The sequence below is a fragment of the Talaromyces stipitatus genome, genomic scaffold (genome assembly GCF_000003125.1).
Source record: "Talaromyces stipitatus ATCC 10500 scf_1105507295523 genomic scaffold, whole genome shotgun sequence".
Taxonomy (NCBI): domain Eukaryota; kingdom Fungi; phylum Ascomycota; class Eurotiomycetes; order Eurotiales; family Trichocomaceae; genus Talaromyces; species Talaromyces stipitatus.
This window is the reverse complement of record NW_002990113.1, coordinates 2,027,183-2,053,837: the sequence shown is the minus strand read 5'-3', so window position 1 is coordinate 2,053,837 and position 26,655 is coordinate 2,027,183. Positions and strand designations below refer to the sequence as shown.

Genomic DNA, 26,655 nt, shown 5'->3' with positions numbered 1-26,655 from the left:
CAGGTTGAGTAAGCATCGATGAATACATGCCGTTGTCCTCTAGCCTGCTTATTGTCATGCTATTCAAGATGGTGGATTGACAACCCTGAAAATAGACTACGTTTTTCACTGAAGCGTGAAAATCGAACCAGTCTTATTGCACAGCCTTAATGGAAGTATATAGTTTCCAGGGTCTTCAAACCACTCTTATCGCCAACGCTGATTGGCCATTTTCGAGACTGCGAGCAATCATAGGTCATCAGGACTCAGCCTGCTGCAAGCACGGGTCTATCTCCAAGCTGCGGCAGATCTTGAAAGGAATTGGTCACGGGGCTGGGGAGGATTTACATAAATATAACATGTACTTAAGTGGAAAGCCATCAAATCGTGTAGATCTAGACATGAATAAACGTAATTTGCAGATTATTGTCTAAGGGTACCAGAAAAGCAGACTGATAAGGAATAAGATTCAATAAAACTTACTAGCGAGTATCGAAGGCTTGGGGCTCATGCTTTCAGGATGCCATTTAGCCCTAATTCACTACTAAAACCTTTACAGGAAGCTTCCCGATCTAGCAACAGCATGATTTACCTGATTAGGAAATTATAGGTTAATGGTGAAAGCAGCTTTTTCTCTTAGCAATGGTAGCCCAGAGATTATTCATCTTAATCTTTTCCTCCAAGAAAAGTCCTTTTTTTTTTCCAAGGCTACCAGTCCTGTTCATCCGATCCACTAGGTTAATGACTCCTGTGAGGATGGCATTGACCATAGCAGTAACATTGCTCTCTGAAGTGACCAGGAGCCAGGCAGCTTCTCCTCGAATGAGGTGAATTCTTTATTTGGGCATATCTGTTCAGTCCATGGCTGTAAAGTTTGAAATAGCAAACCACCAAGGCCTCTGGTTGACATGCGTTTCCACCCGCTGCTCCTCCTTGAAACAGTTCTGTTCTGCTCGTTCACGATGGAGCTCATAGTATTCACCATTGAGTAAAAGGCCTAATTTGACATTTCCCAAGCGTGGAACAATTCAGACTCGGTTGCCCACAAACCAGTCGTTCTTGCGTTAAGACAACTCGTTCGCTTGAAGTTCATCTGATATTCCTTCGAAGCACGATCGAATTGAAAGTGGCTTTTTCTGAATTTCGAGTCCCGGTAATTTAGTCTCCAACATATGTGAAACTCAGAGTTTTGGTGCAATGTTTAGTGACCCTCTAAGCTCGCAGTCGACAATATCATGATCTAATTTGGGATACCTAGGTACCTGGATGACAACCCTTGGCACCAGGGGGCGACTTGCACGTCACTGCAACGTTGTCTTTAAGACAGCCCATGCTATTGCATGAACTAATGCGATTGCTATTGCGTACATACGTATCCCTGTGCGCGCCAAGGAATGGAACATGTACCTCACATTATTCGAATACTTGACAGTAACCCCCAGCAGTTCTATATGACTGGTGCATCAAAAGCATGCTTGAATAGTTTTGACTCTCTCAGATTCAACATCTGGACGCCGGAGACGTTACCATATTTGTTACAATCAAAAAGAAGAAGCCATGAGTGGGTGAATTCAGAAATCGCAATTAGCAGTTCCTGGTAGACCATGCGAATACAAGACGGATAGTTAGTGTAATAGAAGTCCTCTCTTTGATCGTAGAGGTTCTTCCTACAAGGGAAATATGTTCACGGTATGTTTTGATCAATTCGATTAGACCTGGATTGAAGTATATACTGCGGTAAAGAATATGATCGAGTAGTATTCAAGTCCATACTGAGTATCAGTAAAGGATTGTGTATTCCGGCTATGAAATACGGGGTGACAGTGGAGGGATCAATATAGAGCGCAACCCTGAGACCTAAGCTACGATGCACATAGTATCTGGTGACAAAAACAGTAAATATATTCAATCCTTTTCTTTCCTCAAAAAAGTTTCTGTTTGTTGAATTACACCGCTAATTTTTCAGTTTACGATCTATATCCGACAAGCTTCTCACTTGTGGCCTGTTCCACATATCAGTGCCGGCTCTGACGGCTCGACCTTCCATGGTACGAGTACTTTATTTGATAAGGGAAAATTCCTAGAGTAAAATAAACAATTACAATTTTTCTTTTTCATTTTTTTTTTTTTTCACTTGATCTCGCTTCTCAACTCAGATCTCTGAATTGATCAAAATTCAAGAGTATCACGTTGTGAGGCAAGCATCCCGAATTCTTCCTGCCTTGATGCCTTGTGTCTCGCATGCACAGCCTGAGAATCCTTCTATGCTCCACTACGGAATATTCTGCGGCAGCGGGTCAGTCGGGTGTCGGAGTCGGAGAGATCAGTAATATTCCATTGTGTTACTAATAACCGGCCAGGTCGTGCTGAGCTGCCCAAAGCAGTTTAGACGCCATTCTGAAGATTTCTATTGATGTGATTTTTGTGTGTTGAGTGAGTTACTTAGGAAGGGTTAGATGGACGATAAGTTATGGGTGATTACATCAAGTGTCAATCTTAATTGTTGTCTAGGTGTCGTGTGCGACTCAGTCGATTGGGCGCTTTGGCGTGATCTGCCAACACATCAAGTAAACAGTGAACAGTACTCCATACACCGTATCGAAATGTAGCCTGAATGCTGCCTGACAACCGTCGGATTCTTTTCTCGTAGCAGGCGATGCAACAAATCGGGTGAGGAACACAATAGATGATCTTGTAACGGACGTAACGGAAAAGATCCCCCACTGCCGCTAAATTACTAGCCGGGATCCAATACGACGGTTCAGATTTCCAAAATACGGTTTCGTTACGCGGTAATTTATTAAATTCTGCGGCTGGCCCCGGTCAGCTCCATACAGCGTACGTAATATTCGGTCACGTCCTTTCGGCGAGAATGAAACGATGACTTACGAGGCTTATCTATCGCCTTACTCCGTAGAAATTCCCCTGCTACTACTCTAATCTATTCTCTCCCTCTCATCTTCACCACGACTCTACTTCATCTTCACTCTTGTTTCAACCGGATTTTCCCAGATCCGACGAATGTGTCATCGGACTTCGTGATCACTCTTACCACTATCAGCATCGATAGAGCACTTGCCCGTCGATGCACCGTACGAGTCGCGTGCTATCTACAACCGACATCACCGATAACGAGCCCTTCGCCTCATAGTCGTCCCCCCTCCTGCTAAATTAACACAACCTGACGGAATAGCATCGAAGACTTCCTATTCACGCTCTCCGCTGAGCGGAGTATATTTCCATCGTCATTTTTCACCATTTTCCTATGTTCCTCGCACAGACTCTTGACCAGAGTGCCTCCTCGGGAGATAGTATGCTACAAAAGTCCTCGTGAAGCATGCAACATGATGGTGCCTAGAGCATTTCTATTCTCTTCGGCACGAGCCCCAAATGATTCACTGCAGAATGAAAAGAAGTCCGTCACGGCTAAGACCGTGACAAATTCTCGGCATACACAGAGCCGACCTCTCCCTCCACCCGTCGCAACCGTCTCCGTCTCCCATACAGACTCAACAACTGTCCCCCATACGAGTCCTGTCGTTATTCCACCAAAAACTAGTAAAGAACGAAACAATACCGGCATTTATGGAGATAACAGAAATGTGAGGTCGATACGCAGGGATTCTGCGTCGTCACGTCGATCAGCATCCTCTCAAACTCAAGATCGCAATTTACCACCATCTCTGAGCATGCTTCTCGAAACCACAGCTATCCCTCGCCGGAGTAAGAGTATAAGAGGTGCACGCAAGTTGCCTCGTGGAAACCATGTTGAAGACTTCAGTCGATTACTTATGGATGGAGTAAAAACTCGGGACGACTTTGCCAGCCTTGAAGGAGCTTCAAGCTCACCATTAGACATTTTGCTCAGTCCTCCAGATGAAAACTACGGTGGTATTCCGGTCTCCGTGAGCAACAGCAGTACCGATGTCGAGTCGCCTCATTTTGAGCGCTCTATTTCGACGGACTCGGTGCCCTCTTTGGATCAAGACCTGAATTCATTTATTACTTCCGGCCCTACTACTCCGTCATTGTCCCCTTCACTTCAAAGACGGACATTCGAGAGACGGAAGCAACTATCTCCTCCGCAGGAATGCGCGACTGATCATCCTCTTTTGGAAATTGATATCGACACGTTTGACCCATCTAATCTGGCACAAGAAAGTGACTCCGCTGTTGGTTCACCTGAAAATCGTTCGCGAAGTTTCCCGCGGTTAGGGTTCACCTTCAAATCCAATCTTACAGCTTCCCTTAGGGCTATCAAGTCTGCAGCCCAGACTGTGTCGAATTTTGCAACCCCTTCAGTTCGACCGGATGATTTTCTTACACGCTCTCTTTTCTCCATCACTCCTGAGCTGACAGACGATCGGCGTCCGCTTCCATTGAGTGGACCGCCCTCACCAGCTCTTCGCCGCTACCTCAATCCAATCACTCTATCTCCCGCTGAGATGCACGTCTACAATGACCATCCTCATGATACGTTGCAAGGAATTGCCAAATGCCCTGTCTCGATTCAGATGCAAACATATAACCATTCCGACAGCAAGAGCACGAACCATCAGCAAGCGTGCGCGGAGCTCCCATCTTCTCGGCAGCGAGAACCACGAGAAAACAGTGATTTTCTCCGCATGGTTGTATTGGAAATGAATATGCGCCGCAGCGGAAAACTACGCGATGATGCACCTACTCGCGCTAGGATATGGCTTCCTCCACGGAAAGCCGTACGACTGATTGCGGGTGATTATGAGGAAGGGCCGGCCGTCCCTCAACGATGGATTGGGATCTCGATCGAACGAATTGAGCCCTAGTACTTTACTTTTTTTTTTCTCCGTTTTACATCTTTTTCCACCGTTCCATTCTGTTTATGTACATAGCATTGCATCATTGGCATTGATATCTGGGTATGGAGCAGGTGTATACATATTTTCCAGGCCATACATAGCGCGGCGTTTGTCAGAATGTCTGACATTGGCGTTTATTTTGTCAATCTTACATCAGTTTAACCATTTCTATTAGTTACAGCCCTCCACACTTTTAATACCTTCGCTTAGGCCTCTGTAATGATCTGTAATCTGGGTAAGATGATTCTTATCTCCGTAGATCTTTTTAATAGATATCCGCTCTTCCCGCACCAAAAATGCTTCAACTCAACGAATAATTCAACGTTACAAATGCTCATCCTTTCACCCCACCGAGGTTTATGGGAAAAAAAAAAAAAAGAAAAGAAAAAAACGCTAGGAACTCTGAAGTAACATCATCTTGGGAAACCCCGTACTACGCATACTTTAGCCTTGTTAGGTACTCAGTACATGCAGTACAACTCCACACTTGATCACCGACAAGGAACGTAGCTGCTTACGCATCAAAACCTGGTGCGATAATGCTGTATGAGATCCGGATGTGACATAGCATGACATGATACGTATTGTCTTACAGGATTTTGAGAGTTGCTTATCTCTGACCATTCATGAAGGGTCGAACATGTGATGGATCACGGATTCAGGGGGGGATTGACCTCGAAGATGGTGTACGTATGGTATCAGTGGTCTGTCTGTGCGGTTTGTATTTTATATATTCTTTTTGATCGACGAGGACATATCCCTGTCTATAATGAATTTATTCCCATGAGTTTAGGGTAGAGGGTAGAGGTTGTACGTATGCTGCCTGAGGCACAACGATGACAAAATCACGTGACCGAACAGCTGGCTGGACTAGTTTCCGCCAGCCAGCGAATCAGAGAGCTTCCTATGACATCGACAACTAAAGCTGAGAACTATGAATTGTATCGTTTGATGGTACATGCATATCCAAAATGAGCCAGCTAGATGGAGATACCCAAATCCCTGATGCAGGTCCGTTCCATGAAGATGAACAAGACCTGGACGAGAAGTAAGCAGATTAACGCATCAGCCAGGTGACTCAACAAACTTACATCTTGTATAGATATCCAAATCGACCCCACAATCATTCCCCAACCCTTCTATTTCACGACCTTCTGACTGACCTCTTCAACCCATTAAACGACAACAAGAAAAAGCCCGCTGCAGGTCCAGCGCGTAGAAAAGTCGGACCTCATGGACCTTCCAGTCTGAATCCGCAGGAGCGCCGGCGAGATATCATTCAGCGATTCATCTCGCGCTGGCGCAGGGATGTGGGTGATGATATCTACCCTGCTTTTCGACTCATTGTACCCGACAAAGATCGGGATCGGGCCATGTATGGACTGAAAGAGAAAGTGATCGGAAAACTGCTCGTGAAGATCATGAAGATCGATAAGAATTCCGAAGATGGTTTCAATCTACTGAATTGGAAACTTCCCGGCCAGAGCGCTTCTAGTCGTATGGCGGGCGATTTTGCCGGTCGATGCTACGAAGTCTTATCGAGAAGGCCCATGAGGACTGACGTTGGAGATATGCGAATTGAAGAGGTTAACGAACGCTTAGATCAGTTATCATCCGCCTCGAAAGAAGACCAGCAGCTTCCGATCTTGGCCGAGTTTTATCGGCGCATGAATCCGGAAGAGCTCATGTGGCTCATCCGTATCATTCTGCGACAGATGAAAGTTGGAGCTACGGAACGTACATTTTTCGATGTCTGGCATCCGGATGCGGAGCGTCTATTTAGTATTTCTAGCAGTTTGAGACGCGTCTGCTGGGAACTGCATGATCCCAATATTCGGCTGGAAGGTGATGAGCGTGGCGTGTCGTTGATGCAGTGTTTTCAACCTCAGTTGGCGCAGTTCCAGATGCATTCGTTCGATAAGATGGTTCAACGTATGAGGGGAACAGAGGAGGATCCTACTTTTTGGATTGAAGAGAAACTGGATGGTGAGCGGATGCAGCTACACATGGAAACAGATGATTCAGTTGAAGGGGGCAAGAGATTTTGTTTTTGGTCACGAAAGGCCAAGGATTATACGTATCTGTATGGAAATGGATTCTACGATCGCAACGGCTCTCTGACCCGACATTTGAAGGATGCCTTTGTCGATGGAGTGGATAATATCATTCTAGATGGGGAGATGATCACGTGGGATCCTGAGCAAGACGCCCCTGTCCCGTTTGGCACGTTAAAATCGGCAGCTTTGGCTGAACAGCGAGACCCGAATGCCAAGGGACCGAGACCGTTACTTCGAGTTTTTGATATCTTGTATCTGAATGACAGAGAATTGACACTCTATACGCTAAGAGATCGTCGCCAGGCCATTGAAAAGGCTATTCGGCCTGTCCATCGAAGGTTTGAGATACACCCGTATACAGAGGCTACTACGGCCGCCGAGATTGAGCCTATCCTTAGGAAAGTGGTTGAGGAAGCGTCTGAGGGACTGGTGTTGAAAAACCCACGCTCCCCATACAGATTAAACGAGCGCCACGATGACTGGATGAAAGTGAAACCCGAATATATGACCGAGTTCGGAGAGGCCCTCGACCTTGTCATCATTGGAGGCTATTACGGTTCCGGAAAACGTGGGGGTGCTCTTTCAAGTTATCTCTGCGGCTTACGTGTGGATGATCCCAATGGCTCGAATTCAATGAAATGCTATTCATTCTGCAAAGTCGGTGGTGGCTTTACTGCAGCTGACTATGCGAATATCCGGCATCACACAGACGGGAAATGGAAGCCATGGAATCCTAAAAAGCCGCCAACTGAGTTTATAGAATTAGCAGGTGGAGAGGCTTCCCAGAAAGAAAAACCTGATGAATGGATTCGGCCAGATGAATCGGTCGTGATTTGTGTGAAAGCTGCATCTGTCTCGGTCAGCGAAGAATTTCGCATTGGGTTGACACTGCGATTTCCGCGGTTTAAAAAGCTGCGCATGGATAAGGATTGGAAGAGTGCATTGTCTGTGCAGGAGTTCTTGGATCTCAAATCTAACGTGGAAAAGGAGCAGAAGGAGAAGCAGTTTACTGTTGACAACTCGCGTCGAAAGCGGATCAAGACATCTACAAAGAAACCTTTGACTATAGCGGGTTATGATGAGAAGGATAAGAGAGTCGAATATGCCGGTCCAACTGGAAATATTTTTGATGGGCTGGATTTCTGTACTTCCCCTTTCGTCACATTACTATTTCTTTAGGATGGTTCTGACCATAATAGTCATCATGACCGATACAACCGCACCAAAAAAACAGACCAAAGTCCAACTTGAGCAACTAGTCAAATCCAACGGTGGGAAAATCTATCAAACAAATACAGCTACACCCGATACATTGTGCATTGCAGACCGACGAACCGTCAAAGTCGCATCGCTACAAAAGAGTGCGAAGGACATCATCATTCGACCAATCTGGCTCTTTGACTGTATCAAACAGAATGAAGTCGACAGCCGTCATTTATCGTCATTCCTCCTCCCGCTGGAGCCACGGCATATGTTTTTCACAACGGAGGAGCGACAGGAGGAAATCGCTGATAATGTCGATGTATACAACGACAGTTATGCGCGGGACGTTACCCCGGAAGAACTCAGGACGATATTAGACGCAGCAAAACCCTCGCAGCAAGAGTTGGTTGATCATGATGCAGAAATCAAGGAGATTTCTGACCTTGTCTTTGAGCGTGGTCATGAGGAAGGGATTACTCCACCTGGTTGGCTTTTCAGGGGACTCGCCATATATTTCCATGCCTCTTCAGAATCATCATCGGAGAATACTGACCAGATCCGACATTTCCTTGCCCGAAAACTGACCGAATTTGGCGGTGCCGATATTGTCGACGATCTGGGTATCAACGACAAAAGCAAGAAACACATCCATAAATCCACAACATACCTCCCTACACACGTCGTCGTCATGGATGAATCTAAAGGAGAAGTCTCAAACATCCGCAAGACACTCGCTCAACAACATTCGTCTGATCGTGGCTTGAAAGTTCCGTATATTGTCACTGTGGAATGGATTGAGCAGAGTTGGAAGGAGAAGACGTTGTTGGATGAGGATCGTATGTTCGCCCCTATTTCATGGTTCTAGTTGCTGCGGGCTGACTGGTTGAATTTAGGATTTTCTCCGTGATTGACTTGAGAGTATACAGGTTGTATGATAACTTCGATTCTGATGTACTATACATACAATGCATTTAGCAGTTCTGAGGCTCAGCATGTACGTAGCTATCATGTAATATTGTCAAACGCAACCTAGCCTCGCGTTACAGCCGTCATAGGCAAGGATGTATGATCCCTCAACCTCGACAAGATATGAATATACTCATGTGTAATCCCCCACGTTGCAGCCAAACTCGACAAGATTCGAATACCTTCCTTCAGAACCCTTGATGGTCCCTGAGGACTACATATATCTCCTACACCCGTAACATTGCCCCTCATCGTCTGACCTTTGCGTACAAAGAGTTGCACAATTTCGTCATCACATGGTCGATCAAGATGAATAAATGTTGGATTTGCGTCGAAGTCGGCTTGATCCTGTTGTTCTTGGGTTTCTTGTCCGGCTGCTGTCGTTGATGGTGGTGGCCTTGAACATGAGTTATAACTGCACATACCGTATGCCCATAGCGCTAGGGTTGCTAGAAATACAGATACTGGTTCATGAAATGCATTAGTCGAGTAGCGACGAACGTGCCAAAACACCGAGCCCGCGTGAATAATCGAAAGTCGAGCTTTGTACTGGTCATGTGTCACCCATCGCCAAGCATGTTGCCAGTCAGAATTACGCTCGAGTGACCTGCTGTCCCAAGTAATCGTTGCATTTGCTAACGAGGTAGCCAGGCTTCGGATTTCTCGAAACGGGACTAAAAGTACCACGCGTGCGGCGTGCAGATGTAGTACAGTCGGATGCTCAAAGCCTGCTGCCTTTGCGATAGTTCCGTTGGCATGCCAGTGAAGTGTATCCAAGCAATCACAGGCACTGTTGCGCCATTTGGAATACATCGATACCCCAGGTAGCCACACAGAACTCGATGGGATTGCCGCTTCTCGCGGCTGTCTTGCTGCATTTGGGTTCCAACATGTAAGAGGACTTTGAAAGTAGTCGCTAACCTCCCATAGTCTTTGATAAAGGGCGTGAAGCAGTAAAGTGTGGTCAAATTCACAAATATTCGGTATCGACCTCTTTTCGATAAAGAGAACCTCAGTAGCTGAATGAAGAGAAACGTTGTCGGTACGGTCTAATAATTTCCAGTTTTCCTCACTTGCTGCATCCCATAAACTTTCGTGTGCTGGGAGGGGCGCCTGTGCATCTTTAAGACTGAAGAACGGCCGAAAATTGGTTGCAGTATAAGCCAGAGTGCTATCAACGAGCCAAATAAAATAACCGGTTCTTCGTCTTGTTTCCACATCGATCCAGTCTTTCCACGAAGTTTCACTTCCCATATTTGTTTGTTCGCTTGAGAGCAGCCTCTGTTGATGCGCTAACCGTACCAAGTCATTCAAACAATTGAAGCTGAGTCCCTTGGCTTGATCATCAGTGCCGTGATAAAGACCGATGCAATTTAAAATCATCGCCTGTATGAGCCAGATGGGCTTTGCACCGGTGTATGTTTCTTTTTCAACAAGAATTGCCCTTCGTGCAAATTCTTGTAGGGGGTACGCATAATCTGCCGTCTGCGACGAGTTGATAAGACAGGATCCAATTGCTGACATGGTAAGTATCAGAATCCAATGATTCTTCTCCAGATCAAATGTCGGCATGTGAAATATTGGATAGACAGGCTGGAACTCGTCCAAGTAACTCGAGACAAAAAAGGCTAGCAAATCTGCTCCAGGGAAAACAGTTGGCTCAAAAGCCGCGAACAAGGTCTCAGAGCGACATAACTTGTCGAACATGTTGAGAATCCTTTCATATGTATTGGTGGGTATGTGGTTAGTGGAAGATACATTTTGTTGAAGTTTTTGTACAAGAACATCTTGTATCACTGGGAATGCCAGCTGTGGCCGCCTTTGGTAGATCGCAGCGGATATTGGATCCTCTACTGGATCAGTATGAATTGTTCTTCGCCTCTTTTGCTTTGTGAGACGGGCCCCTTCTCCATCAACATAATATTGGCCAGAATTCAACGCTTCATCATTCGTCGAAGAGGATGGGGATCTGTCTTGCGACGAATTGCCGAATGAATGAGGGCTTTGTATATCAGCATAAGGGAACGAGGTGGGCTGATCTGCACCATTAAGTGGAGGTATCTGGCCTAGGGGTATCGTGGGCTGTATCCAATCATTTTTAGCATTCAATCCTTCTAGCCACCATTCATTCATCCCGTTATATGTAGTGTTCGAATCCATCAGTAGTGGTGCGTTCATATCTTTCAAAATATCTATGGGAAGCCAATTTAAGCCCAAGTCCTCAACCGACTCAAACAGTTCTGGAGCTATAGGTAAGTCCAACGCGGACGGTTGTGATAGATCAAGGGGCAAGGTTGTCACGGGAGATCGTAGTTGATTCAGATCGTCGGCTTCCGATAGCTGATGATTCGTTACATTGAACGGACAAACGGTGGTACTGTTCGGAGGACTAGCCTCAGGAGAACTCGTCGGATATATAATTTGTGGACTATTCTGACTGTGCTCTTCCGAATTCTCGGCTTGAGCTCCGAAGTCCAGGATTGTTTCATTTCCGCGATCATTTGCGAAGTTCTGACTTATATATTGTGTTTCTTGACTTGTGGCAGGTACCTGGGAAGCAGTATTGTAATTGATGAAACGGAATTGAACTTGTTGGTCCATTGACTGAGCCCGAGGGCTTTGAAGACTCGCAGACATCTGTCGCTTTGATATACCGCCGGCAGATTGCTGTGAAATAGACCTCTTTCCTCGTGGAGACGCTTTGACCGTTTTATTGGCAGACCTTTGAAGCGAGTCCACAGAGTTTTTGTTCTTTCCACGTCTCTCAGTTGGGTATTGGCAGCTGATGGTGCGACTCCGGCACCGATTGCAAGGTTCGCCACCGCTACATCGAACACGAGCAGATGCGCATTGCGAACAAGCTCGGAATGTCTTGACTGTGATGCGGTGGACACGGTCAGGGCCTCCATCTATTCCCTGTGCGTGATGACTCTGGTCATGCCGATAAAGGGTGTCGCTATTGATATTTAATAACTAAGTAAAATAGATGGTCACGGGCGTCATACCTTCTTGTAAAACAACGGCTGCATTGAGCGCATCGAAAAGGTTTCTCCTTGGTGTGGCTACGAACATGCCTTTTGAGATGCTCTGGTCTTCTGAATGTTACATCACATATAGGACATCTCGGCGTGGAAGATGGTTGAGGCGATAAGACCTTTTGGTGTTGAGAACTTTCTTGATCCATCGGGCGCCAATTTGCATTCGACTGTCGAGCTCTGCCAAGAAGTGGTTGCTAATGTAATGTACGAGTCTCTGTGTATCCGGAGAGTTAGGCTACATGCGTTCCTGGTCAGGATGAATAGTGGAGTTAGACAGAACATTGGAATTCAGAAAATTGCGGTCGATGTTTGTCGTTTGAATTGATAGTGAAGGAAACATCGAAGAATCATTGACATGGCAAGTCGGTCAAAGATGGTTTGACCGACATTGGAGATGCGGAGAGCAAAAATCCGGGGTAACGGCCTGTACATATGTGTAGAAAAATTGCCGATGCAGTGCCTGTTCTCCACAAGCCGGTGTAGAACCAACTAACTATCGTCCGCAAAACCAGAAACTGAGAATCCAATCATTCAACTCACGCAGCTCCTTTGCCACATTGGTGTAATGCTAGTTAAGGTAGGTATTGGCCAAAACCTGGTGGACACTTGGAGTTTGGCTATTACTCCACGTCGGTTAAAAGCGGTCCATATACGTAAGCTTTTTTTGTCGCTGTATTTGCCAGGATGCTTTGTTTTAACAGTAGATTTGTTGACACGCGCTGTAGATAACTCCGAAACTGCAAAATGCTATAATGTCCGCTAAATAACACGAAAGGGAAGATTTTGCACCCGACATCTTCATGGATTTCGGTGCATAGAAGCGTTCGTCTCGTCAAGATGCTTGCTTGCCTAAATACGTTTATAGCCATTTTAGCCGATCGCCACATGCCCTAAGCAGAGTGAATAAGACCCACATTCTCAATAACGTTTGCATTCGATCTCGTCTCGGCGTAACAAGGTAACGATCTGGAGAACTGCTTCAATGATGATGGTGAATTAGTGTCTTGAGGAGATTTGAGGTCAATGATCAGTCTGGATGTATGTCCTTATTAATGTTCACGTAAGGAAGCTGCGAGACACGTGCTCCGGAGCTACCGACCCAACAGCTTCCTTCCTTCTTGACCCACCCATGTGGTCCGTACTCCAGACGGACAGGAACTTCACGACAATAATCATTGTTCTGATCATCATCTCTATCATTATCACAGCATAGAATAGTTATGAAATTGGACTCTAAAGCTCATGGCCACAAGAAACCGCCTACCCTGATATTGTGAGCTGTGTGACTTCGTCGACAGATGAGATCGCGCTGTTACTGATCGAATTTGCAGCTGCCACTTGCCTACCCCGACCGTTCCGGGCAGCCCAACAATAACGAATATCGAATTCCCCAGGAGCCAAAATACGGACACATGTGGTATATATATAAAACGGAACGGTGCATGCTTTCATGAGCGGTGGTATCCAGACTGTCGTTCGTGACGGTCGACGGATGTCCCGGCAACCCAACGGTAATGGGATGTTGAACTCCACTGCCCTCCAGGGCGCAAGTATGGCTTTCAATGCCCGTTCACCGAATCGCGGGGCTCCATCGAGTGTCCAGAGCTCAAGAGATGCGATGCGAGCCCCTACGAAACCCGGTCCGCCCCGTTCTACGCAACATGGAGACGAGCCTGACCCCGTATCCGAGATGCCGGAATCTGGTCTTGTTATGGATAGAATAAAAGCTTTCTCTGGGAATACTGCCTCACAATCCAGTCTCAGGAGTCGAGCAGGCTCCGATGTCTCTGGACGGGATACTCCTCAAATGCAAGCTGCACAATTGGCAGCTTTGAGGTCATCGGCTCGAACACCCCAGACTGTTCCTTCTTCTACATCTGTCTCACCCATTCGAAGAGCGGTGACTGGCAACACTTCTTCGAGGAAGAAAGCTATCTCGCCAGCACCCAAGCCCGAATTCTTGTCTGCTCAAAACTTTAGATCAGTCCATGCGCCAACCCCTATCCGCAAGAGCCCAACTGTCGCGCGTTCGTTGGCGAACAGCTTGGATGGAGAAAGAGCGAGCCTAACCGGTAGGCCCGGTACTGATCTGCAGTCTAGAAAATCACAGTCGCCGGTTAAGTCAACAGAAGCACGCCACCCGAAAGTTGAGGAGGCTATTCATTCGTCAGCCGAACGAGCCTCAGCATCTCCTCCCAAAACAATCAAATCTAAACCAGAACGACCTGCTGCCAAACCAAAGCTCGTTCAGCCAGTAAGCGACGACAGAAAACTACAGTCTGAACCTTACAAGAAGCCTCCATCGCGCGTAGGCGATGATGATACTCGCGCAAAGAAGTCTCAGACCTCGGAAAATAGGAACGAGGGAACTCGTACAAGAAGTCAGTCAGAGGCTGTTGATACAATCTCTTCATACACCCATTCAGTAACCGATGACGCAAGAAGCTCCAGCAGTCATTACACTACGCCGAGTCGTCATCACACTGGTAATGCAAATGCACTGCAGGGTATGACAAAAGAAGCTTTGGCGGATGCAATCGTTGCTTCTTCGTTAGCCTCATCTCGTGTATCGTCGCCATACACCGCTCCCCCGCCTCTTCCCCCACCACGTCGATCGCGATCGCGCTCTATCTTGCATCCTGGAGATATACTGAGAAAAGACAGCCGCACGACTCCTAGTCCGCCTAAGGGACTACGGCAAACTCTAAGAGATCCTCCCAAATCCGATGCCGAGGATAACAAGAGCCGTGGCCGACGTCATTTGATTAGACATCATCCTCATAAGCACCACGAAGGTGACCGCAAGCGATGGCGCCAACAAGTTAGCGAAGCAGCACGTAAGCGATACGAAGGAGTGTGGGCCGCGAACAAGGGACTGTGGGTACCCCCAGAGCCTGTAATCTATCGAATCTTTCCTGATCTACCACGCACACTGGTTTCGTCCGATCTAGTAGTGAACCTTGTTGTGCGCGATATATGGTCGCGTAGTCGCGTACCACTCCACACCTTGGAACTGATTTGGAATCTAGTCGACCGTACGGAAATTGGCATGCTCTCACGGGAAGAGTTTGTGGTTGGCCTATGGCTTATTGACGAGATTCTTAAAGGCCACAAGCTCCCCGTTAAGGTACCCGACAGCGTCTGGGAATCTGTCCGTCACCTGCCTGGAATAAAGATTCCACAAGAGTTTGGGTAGTTGGTGAACCCATGCATACTATTTGTCTATACGCTTGTACATAGAGTTCGATAGGTGGACATTCTCGTTCAATCCTATTTATACGTACTATGGACATGATTACTCCGTACTCAGTCTTCAAAGAAGGGTAACTGATCTAGTTTAATTAGTTAGCTTGTTACTTAGTAAGATAAAAAGCTAAGTTATGCGACTCCCTAGTACCGATAGAGTACAAAATACTGCCTTGGCATGCTGCCAAAGTGGAATCAAAAAATGTATGAACTCGGAGTATGGATCGAGGCAATTATCAAGACACAGACTATGATCGTCCCCGTTTCAGAAGCCATGTGTTTTCTTGCCAAGCTCAGCTAAAGTAGTCAATCAATACGTACATCGTACTAAAAGAGAATGCATAATATGGCCCCTCGACCTTCCCATCTTGTCCTAAGGCAGTCTAGTGTCGACCTAGGCTTGACTCTATTGAATGAAGGGACGACGGTATTGGTCTGTTGGTATATTGCGCGCTCAGGCCTCGTGACCGTTATCCCGACACCAGGGAATGGTGCTCTGCTTGTTCTGAGGATATGGGGCCCCCTGTACTCCGTAAGGCCCGTAGGATATTGCGAAGAGTTGGAAGTGTACTAGCACAGTGTCACTGTCCAATGTCGATTGGGTCATTTCCAATCCCCAGGACCAGAACAGGTGCAATGAAGAGATCCGAAATCCGGAAGAAAAAAAAGAAGCATGCACAATTGAGTTTCGGGATCCAGAGAAATTGAGGATATCGTCAGTTCGCCGAGCGGAGACTAATCAGCGATGGTGTCTCGTGACTGGCTGCTTTCGCTGCCTGAGGCGCGACACCCGAGTCTGCGGTTGGGATGCCTTGGGGCCTGGGCCACTAAGCGTCTGGACTAAGAGTCTAGCTGCCGCCTCCCCATCATTCCACTTCTATCCATTCACGATTCAACCAATTCCCTCGAATGCAGCCACACCAGCCCGGACTTCCTATTCCGTTTCTTCTTGTTCCAGACGTATCGCGAATGGATAACCTCGATTGCTCATTCCTTCGCTGCCCGAATGCTTGCAATTGGGCTGGAGATCGTCGGTACCACCTGTCGCTTCTAGCTGTAGACCCATCATACGTTGTGACATGAACACCAGCGGAGTCATCCATGGATACGACCTCCTAGGACAGAATGCTTGAAGTTGATTGCAATGATGCTGCATATCTACTCTTATTACGAGTGAAATCGCCAACTGGCTGCCATTGGCTCAGCGAAAGTTTCCTCCGTCTTTTCGTCGTATGATGTATATCATCTGAAAACTCAAAAAACGTGGCGCTAATACTCTCAAGACAGGGTGCTGTGGCTGAAGAGCGGGACCCGACGCCAGAAGTTTGAGTTGCTAGAGCATCTAGACGAGGCCACAGGAAATAAAAAAACCTTGAAGAGGGCTGACTCGGCAAGTTCCTTGGCATATTGGTATCAATAAATGTGCCCAGGAGCGGTTCCCTCACTTCGCTCCCAGGAGAAAAACTAGCCAGTTGCGTGAAGCAACTGACGGCTGATGGAGACCCTGGGTCAGCGTGGATCATGGAGGCAAATAGATCCACTAATCCCTTTCGGTCCGGTGAAGCAAATCCCGATGCTGTATTATGACAACAAACCCAATCACCCGGGATTTGCTTTTCACTCAATCCTTTGCTTAAGTCTGGTTTACTATGGCAGCCCTCTCTAGTACCGATGGCCGCCAATGATTAAGTTTTGTAACTGGCCCTTTCCAGCTTCGAATGAGATAGAGCTGTTGCATTTCTCTCTTTCCGTTCCTCACCCCCCTGAGAAACAGAAAGTCAGTCCTCCATATTGGGACTGTAAGAGGCTAATTATGCTTCTCTGCTCCAATCTGCTCCCTTCACACCTCGGCCCGGATCAATGGAATTCGTGAATGTTTTGAGGCATTTGCTCGGTAGTCCGCCCCCCTCCTCGACTTAGGGGTTTCAGTATACACATATACACCATAAAAGTCAAAAGAATCTGGCTACTCCGCGGTTGGAATCCAACAATTCGGGATTTCACCCCTGATATTTAGGTAGCCCTGTGCCAATCGCAATGGTTTTAGGGCATAACCAATATCAGCGAGATCTCCAGGAGCAGCATTTTCTTGTTGAAGAACAGCCCCAATTGCCGGCAGAGACATCTCATCGATCCGGGAATGCTGCTGTTGTTCGAAGAAAATTTGCAAAACCCCCGGTGAAGGTAGCTTGTTTGGCATGGTAAGGATTTTCCCAGTGAACTTGAACAAAACGCGGTGCTTGAGGAAAGTAATGATCTAACCATTGTCCGTGACAGCCGGGCATCCCGCACACGTTGCGATGGGCAGGAGCCATGCTCAAGCGTACGTTCTGTCTATCCCTTTTGATTCCCCTTTTCTTTTCTTCAACTTTTCTTTTCGATCCAACACCTGGTTATTCACTAAATGTTGCTTGCTTCCGCCAATAGTGCGCAAACAAAGGAAGGGCATGTTCATATCTACCAAGCAAACGCGGAGGACCCCGCAAAAAAAAAAGCAGTGTTACACCCACCGACCCGGAGGAATTGGTACAAGCCAATTCATGGGATCCTCCTATTGTGCAGAATGCTCATTATGAAGAAGGTGAGCGCAACTCGATCACCTGTTACGATCGGCGAAGTCGTTAACATGCATGGTCAGCAGATGGCGCCTTCAGTCAAATCGAACCACTGTCCTTGCCGGGAGCTGGCTTGAGACATCTTGACTTTAACCCTGAGGTGCAGGGCATGTTTGTTGGAATGTTCGGTCATCCTGGAGAAGCCAACCATCCAGCTGTACCTGTGTCACAAGTACCTTTAGCTTCAACGGGAAAGCACCCAACCGTAAGAGCATATGGCAGCGAGCAAGAGATGTAAGTATACTGAAAAAAGTCATTGAATGAGAGCAGAGACTGACTCGGTCGGACACAGATTGAATGCTTACTACGAATTCATTCACCCATACTTCCCCATCTTACCCCCAGGCATTGCGCAGCCTGGTCCAGATCTTCCGTTGGAAGATGCGGGCTCACATCCAAACTCTCCGTCCGACGAAGTCAGCCTTGCTTACCAGCCAGCATCTCCTCTTAGTTGCGCAATATCGGCGATTCTTGCGCTAGTTCCGCTTCCCAACGTTCCTGATTCCGCCAGTATCATGTTGCGAAGGTCGTACTCACAGACCTACGCTCGACTAGCGACTATGAGGATTGAAGCTGATGGTGAGCTCATTGATTCAGTAACCGATCCTTCTCAGGCGTTAAATTACGCTCAGCCAACGATCAATAGACAACCGTTTCATCCTCGAGCCCCTGTTGAGTTGGAGAGTATCTTGGCTTTACTTGTATTGTCCATATACGAATATGCGCAACGCGGCAATATGATGAAAATGCGGTATCGCGCTGGTCAGGCATGGGTTTTGGCTATGAATATGTCCCTCCATACGCTCGGACCGGAACAGGATGAATTTACTGAAGCGAGGAGGAGAGCGTGGTGGATGACTGTACTGATTTCCTACAAGAGCCTTTGTTCTTCTATGGCAGTTGCTAATTCGTGATTATTGCAGTATTTTTGTGTGCTTCAAGGATCTATCGCTAGCGCTACGGTATACGCTCCAAAACCTGCTAGTCTCAATGCGACGATGCTGACTTGTTGTAGCCTTCACCTGTTATGATGAATGACACTCGATTTACGACGCCTTATCCCCAGTTTGCATCAGATCCAGAGGTATTACGGCTCCTTCGAGTTCTCACCCAAGTTCTTCAATTTCCTAATAATATACGTTTACAGGGTTGGTCGATATTGCTTCAAGCACAGCAAGTCCTTATAACCGCCAATCAATTCGTCGTGGATCTCAATAGGTGTCTGAAGTCCAGGTCCAATATGCAGTGGATATATGATCAGATGAAGCAACTGGATGCGTGGACATCGAATTTGATGACGCAGGCCAACGCTCCTCCTAGCGCTCCACGCCCTGGAGATATGAGCACAGCTTTGGAATTCGACGTAGCTGAAAGTATCCGGGCTATCTCGAGAATCAAGCTTGCTAGGTATGATGTGTTCTTTTGAGGGATGTGGCTTTGACTGACATGAATATGGGATTATAGTGCACAAATCAGAATGCATCAATTTCGAGCCTTTTCCGACCTTCCTGTCTTCATCAAGAAACACTTTGACTTGACACCACCAGGTTCCGACATGAACGAGTCGTTTCATATATCCAACAACGGAAATAGCAACCCGCTGGAATGCCAATGCCATCAATATCACCCAATGGGGAGCGTCCTACCGACGGAGTATAGCGGTTCAGCATCCGATTCATCAGCGACAGCAGCTTCTGGCCCAGTACATCCACACTACTGCTGGCTAAGTCCTGGATTTCCATTCAGCGCTCAACAATCATCAGATATCTGTCTACGGGCGGCTCTGATGATTTCACACATGCTTGGAAGTTTACCGTATCCTCTTTCGATGCGGACTAGCAACCGTCGAGACTCCACCAGACACCAACAAGCCTTTGCCGATCCCGCGCTACTGGATCCGCGGACACAATGTCCACGCACTATGCCCTATTATGCTGCTTGTGCTATGCAAGGTAGCTATGCACTATTGATGCTTGTCTACAAGACCCGGGTTGCAAAGGACACAGCCAGCAACGCTTTATACGATGAGGGGCACCATTCTCCGGCGGAACAAATGCTTGATGGTTTGAGCCATGGCTTGGAGCGCATTGTTGGAGTTATATTCAATTTCTCAAGGGCTTTTGAGGCGCTGAGTGGTATGAGAGGTAAGATATACCTTGAATTTTGAACTATATCATTAAGATCTCTATTAACATTTAAACTACTCTCTAGATCATATTGAAAGGGCAATCCATACAGCATTCTCTCAACCCTGATATTACGCAACAACGGTCTTTTTTATTTCCTATCTATACACATATACTACATTATGCAACGGAGTTCCCAAAATCTTCACGACGTCAAAGTCTTGCATGAACACGGTCCCGGCGTTTCGAATATTTTCTTGATCAACACAAGGCCTTTCATTGAAATGGTCCTTTTCCAGCATATGCCCGATATGGAGTGGGAGGGTATGATGCGAGCACTGAGTTATTTTTGGTTTACATAGGTGTGGAGTTTTTGCTTAGATACCTTATCTACTACTATGTGCATATGGTATGGTATATTCCGCGAATACCCTGGATACAAAGAGGAATGGATGCATGGTTTTTTATGTAACTTTAGTTCGACGACGAAAAAGCTAATTTGATGTGCTTTATATTATTCCTGGGTAGTAATAGATGAGCTGATTGAATAGAACCTATTTTAATTCAAGATCGCTTGCTACGTAATTGTGCGGATAGATATAATAAGATAATAAACTCAGAATAGGTGGCCCATATTCTAACCACAAATAATAGAGGGGGAAAAAGATCTAGATACAAGCAACAAATCTCAAAGTTTTGATCGAATACCTTCTAACCGAAACTTGACATCTCTAAGGACTTTAGTCGCTGGTTTCCACTCGTCGAATTGTTTGAGCAATTCAAGGCTTTCTTCGTGTAGTTCGTGGCGTACATAGTCCTCTTCGAGAAGACCGCGTAGTGCGAACGGGAGGATGTAAGGGTTTGGCGTCGCTGTGAGATTGTGTCGTTGGATGTGCAAGGGGGGTGGTGAATTGATGGTAGATGTCTCTAGGGCGAATTGGACGGCCGTACTGAGGGTTTTGTATGTTAGCTTTGGCACATTTTGACTGGGAGGAGATAAGTTGGCGTACTAGTATATATTCTCTTCGTCGTGAAGGCGGGAATGACCCTCGCCACCGACGAGACTGCCAACGAGGGGAGCGCTTAGTTCTCGGATGAGGCCGTGGTCATGGATGCCTAGGTTTCGCAGTTTTAATGTGAAGCCTACTAGATGAGAGAGACTGTTACAGGAGACCAGTTGTTAGTTACTTGGTTGATGGATAGGTGATGGATTGCACTTACAAGCTCGGCGCGTGGACTCTTCCGTCTACAAATACAGCTCGGTAGATATATGGATGAGATACCGGGACAAATAGAGATGACTAGACGATTAGCTTGGTGTAGACTTACCGATTTAAGTAGACCAACATACCTCTAGGGAAACCAGCTGGTCGTCTATGCTGCCGATATAAGAGATACGCACACCAAACGCCAATGCCGTTTTGAGGGCTGCTTCGTAATCTCTCGAAACTTTTGTCGTTGGATGTGCAAAGTCAAACAGTTCTCCTGCAGAACCGCCAATAAATCTAGATTTATAGTCCGGGAATGGACCTAAATTCACACCAGCCATGGCGCATATTCCAACACGAGTTGTGTCCAGACATCCAAAAGCGATCAACTTTGCAACAAGCATAATTGTGACCGGAACACCTTGGCTATGGCACGCAAACATTATGAACTCAGCCTCTCGGATTTCTTCTATCCATCTCAACAAAAGTTTCCAGAGTAGATCGACTCTTTCAGCAATGCGGCCTTCTCCCTCAAGAGCGATCTTTTCGATGTCGCACTGGTATCCATGATGTTCCGCCCATTGATGGATTGCTTTTGCTGCCATAGTTGAGAATTTGAGGGATGTCCCGGTAGGCTGTCCAAGCACTGTACGCAAGTATGGGGCAGGGAAGTAGCCATGGACCCCGATGGCCAGAGCCTTTTTAGGACGAGGCGGATCCCGAAGTGCATAGACATGTCGATTTCCCGAATCTTTCGGATGGTATATCATGCGACCCAAAGTTTGTAGCCACGATGGCGACTCTTGCAAAGCAAATGTATCTTTGAAGGAAGGGAGCAGTTGGTTCGTAAGAACACTTTCGAGCTTTGTTGAAGCAGTGACTTCCGATGTTTGCGCCTTTGCCGGTAATTGTGCAGCAGAGGCTTGGGCAGTTGCCGTTGTTGTTGTTGAGTTTGTAGTCTCTTGGACTATTTCGACGGACTTGGCATTTTTGAGATCCACTGATTTGCTAGATTTCTTTTGTGATTTCTGCTGTGATTTGCTTGTTGACGTCGTATTCGGGCCGTTGTCAACCCGTGCAACTACATCCTCCGAATTGGATTGCACTTTTGGCTGCCCTGAAACTGCCAGCTCACCAGTCTCTGGCTGACGTTCAGAGCCTTGTTTCTGATCTGTATTTGAGATATCTCTTGACCAGAAAGCCCATCCGCTTGATCTGCCGGAGCCTGACGTTCGTTTTTGCGAGTCCTTGTCTTGGGTCTTGTCGGTCTGGGAGTTCTGATTATTATCAGTACTGTCTGCGTCTTGCTCCATGGGCTCGCCTTGTTCAATGCGAGGCTCTTTCACTGAGGCCGCTTCCCGATGATCTTCTTTCGTCTGACTAACATTAGTCGTTCCCCACATCTGCAACCATGAACGTTTCTGTGGCACTGGGACACTCGTGTCATTATGCTTTTGCTGATCAACATTTTGAGAGTCTTCACTTTGACGAGCTTTGTCTGCCTCATTTGCGGCTTGATCAGCTTTCGACGACTGGGCATCTCTCCGAAACTCCTCTGCCGCGGTTGGCGTCGGCTGAACTGTATCAGGAGAATTCCCCATATTGACTTCTTCAGGGCTTGGCTTATCTGCCAACGTCCTACCTAAGCCAAGCCACCCAAACCAGGTAGATGTAGGCCTTTCATTAGACTCAGGTTCCTTTTCAGGGCTAGGCGTTGCCTGGGTATTTTCAGTGACGGGTTCAGTGGTGGAGTCCTTCTTCTGTATAGATTCTTGGTCCGGTGTCGATTTGCCAATATCTTCACTTTCCTTAACTAAGGGTTGAAATATGCCCTTGTTCACGGGTGAATCCGACGCAGATCCATTCGAATCAATATTGATGAGCGTCGTTGTAGCATCTGCCGGAAGAGAGCGACTCGAGCCGCCAGTCTTTTTAATTAACTGAATCGAGCCTGGTCGACTAGGGCTTCGGATTTTGGGAAGAGAAGTCGTTGAAGTAACCAACTCCGAGGCTATGCTTCCAGCTGCAGAAATGCTCTCTCGGGCGACTTCGGTCACAGCAGCGGCTTTCCGGCCATGCGGCCAAGTCTTCGTCGTCCAAGCCTGTAGGCGCGGTTCCAAGTTAGTATATAGACTTGACTTGCATGACAATTCAGGAATGAATAGAAATACCGGTTTACCGGCTCGCTTGGGCGACGTAGAGTCGTTATGTTGAGCGGACCGATTCGGATCCGAATTGGATGTTGTGTTGCTCAGATCTGGGGTCGGGGGAGTCGACTTCAGCTGCTTTCGAGATCCCATGGAGCTGAGTCGGTGGACGAAAGAAACATCACTAAAAGAGTTAATGTTTGATATACGTGGCTGTTGTACCTAGGTAGCCTTCGGTTCAGAAGAAAGCATGAAGTAGAGTAGAGATGGTTGTCGTGCCAGCAAGCCAGGCTGCCAGCCAACCAATCAAGCGTGTGCCCATTCGAGATACGGAGCTGATGTCACCGATTCTCGCCCCACGTGATTCCTGCAAAGTACGGGGCTAGCCGCAAATGCCTCAGGCACAAGACCGTGCCACAAGTGCCAAGCCACAACTCGTGACTTGAGTGCCCAATATGGCTAGTGCTGCCAAGCCTAAAAATTAAGTGGGCTTTTGAAAGTGGAGAGAAGCTAGTCAAGTCGATAAGGAATTTTTTTGGTGTCGTTCAAAGTGATCCTGACAACCTCTGGCTATCTGCCTGATATTTGATCTTCAGTGATCAAATTATGGCGATCCAAAAGAAGGTACGTACTTCAATCTACAATGGCAAAATAATTTGAACTCTACCCCTAACGATACACTTGCAGCACGGCAAAGGCCGTTTGGATAAATGGTATAAACTCGCTAAAGAAAAGGGCTATCGAGCTCGCGCTGCTTTCAAATTAATTCAGCTCAATAAAAAATACGGTTTCCTCGAAAAGAGCAAAGTTCTTCTCGATCTTTGTGCTGCTCCTGGAGTATGCTGTTACTTCTTGCTCTTTGATTATCAGAATGCTAACAGAAATCGTCTAGTCATGGTGTCAAGTCGCGGCAGAATGTATGCCAGCAGGCAGTCTAATTGTCGGCGTCGATCTCGCTCCGATTAAACCTATTCCTCGCGTTATCACCTTCCAGAGCGATATCACTACCGATAAATGCCGTTCGACCCTCCGATCTCATGTCAAGCATTTGAAGGCAGACACAGTTCTTCACGACGGTGCGCCGAATGTCGGTACAGCATGGGTGCAGGATGCTTTCACCCAGGCCGAGTTAGTGTTGCAATCCATGAAATTGGCGACTGAATTTTTAAGAGAAGGAGGTACCTTTGTCACCAAGGTCTTCCGTTCAAAAGACTATAACCCCCTTCTGTGGGTCTTCAAGCAGCTCTTCACATCCGTTGAAGCTACTAAGCCTCCGTCATCGCGAAATGTCTCTGCCGAAATTTTCGTTGTTTGCCGTGGCTTCAAAGCACCAAAACGCCTAGATCCTAAATTCTTGGATCCTCGACATGTGTTTGCAGAATTGGCTGACCCAACACCCAATAATGAGGCCAAAGTGTTCAACCCGGAAAAGAAGAAGCGTAAGAGAGAAGGTTACGAGGAGGGCGATTATACCCAACACAAAGAGATTTCTGTAACGGAATTTATCAATACTACTGATCCGATTGCGATTCTCGGTACCTACCATACGCTGAGTTTCCAACAATCTCCAAGTGGAGATCTGGCTTTAGCTACCCTTGAAAGACTGGAGGAGACCACAAATGAAATTCGCAAATGCTGCGAGGATCTCCGGGTCCTTGGTAAGAAAGAATTTCGAAACTTGTTGAAATGGCGATTGAAGGTCCGAGAGAAATTCGGCCTTACTGTTAAGAAAAAGAAGACCCAGGACGAGGGTGAAGAAGTTGCTGAGGTTGCACCTATGGACGACGAATTGGCTATCCAAGAAGAGCTCCAACGTCTTCGGGACAATGAGAATGCGCAAAGGAAGAAAGAGAGGCGCAAGGAGAACGAGAGGAAACGTAAAGATATTGTACGAATGCAGATGCATATGATCACGCCCACAGATATTGGAATGGAGCAAGCGGGTATTGGTGGCGACAACACTATGTTTGCGATGAAAGCTGTGAATCGGGAGAACGCTGCGGACAAGATCGCTTCGGGAAAAATGGTTGAGTTGGAAAGCGAGGATGAGTCGGAAGCTTCTTCCGGTGAGGAGGAAACAGACGATGAAGAGGATCAGCTTGAACGAGAACTTGATTCACTGTATGAGACGTACCAGGAACAAAAGCACGACCGGGACTCGAAACTGCGTGCAAAGAAGGCGCGTAAGGACTACGAAGCGGAGGAATGGGAGGGTTTCTCTGGAAGCGAGAAAGGCGAGGATTCTGATGAAGATGTGGAGGACGACGATTCCTCTCTTCTATCTACAAAACTACCCCAGCCAGGCAACTTGTCGAATCAGGCCGCTCTATTTTTCGACCAGGACATATTCGAAGGGTTAGAGGAGATTAACGAGCTTGATGATGAAGATAGTGCAATTGATATGGAAGATCGCCCAGCACGCAAATCAGCCAAGGAATCCGTCGCCAAATCAAAGGACGTTAAGCCATCAACTACTGAAGAACAACAGGAAGATGGCTGGGATTCCTCGGATGAAGAAGCAGAGAAACCGGATGATCCTCGAACAAAGGATGGACGCTTGGGTACGTATTGACGCTATCATATTCCAAAAGAATGCATACTGATGAATGTATAGATATCGATATTATTACTGCGGAAGCTATGGCTCTTGCACAACAGATAGCCACAGGAGAGAAGACGACCCAAGATGTGGCAGATGAGGGATTCAATAAATACGCTTTCCGCGATAAAGACGGACTACCAGAGTGGTTTTTGGATGACGAGAGCAAGCACAGCCGTCCTCAGCGACCAGTCACCAAAGCTGCAGCGGCAGCCATCAAAGAGAAGCTGCGAGCAATCAATGCTCGACCTATCAAGAAAGTCCGCGAAGCAAAAGCACGAAAGAAGTTCAAGGTTGCTCAGCGACTGGAGAAGCTACGCAAGAAGTCCGCTCTGCTTGCTGAGGACGAGAGTGTTAGTGAGAAGGACAAAGCGCAGGCCATTGCTAAGCTTATGAGCAAGGCAGCTAAGAAGAAGCCCAAGCAGAAAGTGAAGTTGGTGGTTGCCAAAGGTGCTAATAGGGGTATTTCTGGTCGTCCTCGTGGTGTCAAGGGCAAGTATAAGATTGTGGACTCGCGAATGAAGAAGGACATTCGGGCCCAGAAGAGAGTAGCCAAAGCGCAGAAGAAGCGCTAAAAAGTATATATTTGCAAGCATGGATAGACATAATGGGATGTGTACATGTCACGATACT

At 47.0% G+C, this 26,655-nt stretch overlaps 7 protein-coding genes across 10 annotated transcripts, besides 1 other annotated feature; 5 read left to right on the top strand and 2 right to left on the bottom strand.

Moving 5' to 3' along the window:
- Positions 1-3,244: 3,244 nt before the first annotated feature.
- TSTA_066890 (uncharacterized protein) lies at positions 3,245-4,911 on the top strand (the record flags this gene model as incomplete). Its single annotated transcript, XM_002340593.1, has 2 exons — positions 3,245-3,290; positions 3,316-4,911. 2 exons carry the CDS (start codon positions 3,245-3,247, stop codon positions 4,782-4,784), a joined length of 1,515 nt encoding a protein of 504 aa, XP_002340634.1. The 3' UTR covers positions 4,785-4,911.
- A 270-nt stretch (positions 4,912-5,181) lies between these two features.
- Positions 5,182-5,208: a microsatellite.
- Positions 5,209-5,788: 580 nt separating this feature from the next.
- On the top strand, positions 5,789-10,445 carry TSTA_066880 (DNA ligase, putative; the record flags this gene model as incomplete). 2 transcript variants are annotated; one of them, XM_002340592.1, is made up of 4 exons in its annotated part: positions 5,789-5,865; positions 5,920-8,913; positions 8,971-10,085; positions 10,350-10,445. In XM_002340592.1, 2 exons carry the CDS (start codon positions 5,789-5,791, stop codon positions 8,051-8,053), a joined length of 2,211 nt encoding a protein of 736 aa, XP_002340633.1. In that variant the 3' UTR covers positions 8,054-8,913; positions 8,971-10,085; positions 10,350-10,445. The 2 variants fall into 2 exon arrangements, with proteins under 2 accessions (XP_002340633.1, XP_002340632.1); XM_002340591.1 differs by lacking the exon at positions 10,350-10,445 and having other exon boundaries at positions 5,920-8,018; positions 8,074-10,162.
- On the bottom strand, positions 9,107-12,115 carry TSTA_066870 (C2H2 transcription factor, putative; the record flags this gene model as incomplete). Its single annotated transcript, XM_002340590.1, has 2 exons — positions 9,107-11,952; positions 12,049-12,115. 2 exons carry the CDS (start codon positions 12,113-12,115, stop codon positions 9,107-9,109), a joined length of 2,913 nt encoding a protein of 970 aa, XP_002340631.1.
- A 1,347-nt stretch (positions 12,116-13,462) lies between these two features.
- On the top strand, positions 13,463-15,384 carry TSTA_066860 (uncharacterized protein). Its single transcript, XM_002340589.1, has one exon. The coding sequence runs from the start codon at positions 13,532-13,534 to the stop codon at positions 15,275-15,277; it is 1,746 nt and encodes a 581-aa protein (XP_002340630.1). The 5' UTR covers positions 13,463-13,531; the 3' UTR covers positions 15,278-15,384.
- Positions 15,385-17,364: 1,980 nt separating this feature from the next.
- TSTA_066850 (uncharacterized protein) lies at positions 17,365-20,575 on the top strand (the record flags this gene model as incomplete). The annotated part of the gene is made up of 10 exons (XM_002340588.1): positions 17,365-17,528; positions 17,605-17,650; positions 17,755-17,908; positions 17,966-18,176; positions 18,235-18,802; positions 18,866-18,904; positions 18,958-19,026; positions 19,090-19,349; positions 19,407-20,086; positions 20,154-20,575. 10 exons carry the CDS (start codon positions 17,365-17,367, stop codon positions 20,195-20,197), a joined length of 2,235 nt encoding a protein of 744 aa, XP_002340629.1. The 3' UTR covers positions 20,198-20,575.
- An 81-nt stretch (positions 20,576-20,656) lies between these two features.
- On the bottom strand, positions 20,657-23,576 carry TSTA_066840 (uncharacterized protein; the record flags this gene model as incomplete). 3 transcript variants are annotated; one of them, XM_002340585.1, is made up of 5 exons in its annotated part: positions 20,657-21,018; positions 21,079-21,228; positions 21,290-21,369; positions 21,420-23,378; positions 23,448-23,576. In XM_002340585.1, 5 exons carry the CDS (start codon positions 23,574-23,576, stop codon positions 20,757-20,759), a joined length of 2,580 nt encoding a protein of 859 aa, XP_002340626.1. In that variant the 3' UTR covers positions 20,657-20,756. The 3 variants fall into 3 exon arrangements, with proteins under 3 accessions (XP_002340626.1, XP_002340628.1, XP_002340627.1); XM_002340587.1 differs by having other exon boundaries at positions 21,290-23,378; XM_002340586.1 differs by having other exon boundaries at positions 20,657-21,228.
- A 453-nt stretch (positions 23,577-24,029) lies between these two features.
- Positions 24,030-26,649, top strand: TSTA_066830 (rRNA methyltransferase Spb1, putative; the record flags this gene model as incomplete). Its single annotated transcript, XM_002340584.1, has 4 exons — positions 24,030-24,047; positions 24,111-24,260; positions 24,316-25,984; positions 26,038-26,649. The coding sequence occupies 4 exons, from the start codon at positions 24,030-24,032 to the stop codon at positions 26,595-26,597; spliced, it is 2,397 nt and encodes a 798-aa protein (XP_002340625.1). The 3' UTR covers positions 26,598-26,649.
- Between the last annotated feature and the right edge of the window lie 6 nt (positions 26,650-26,655).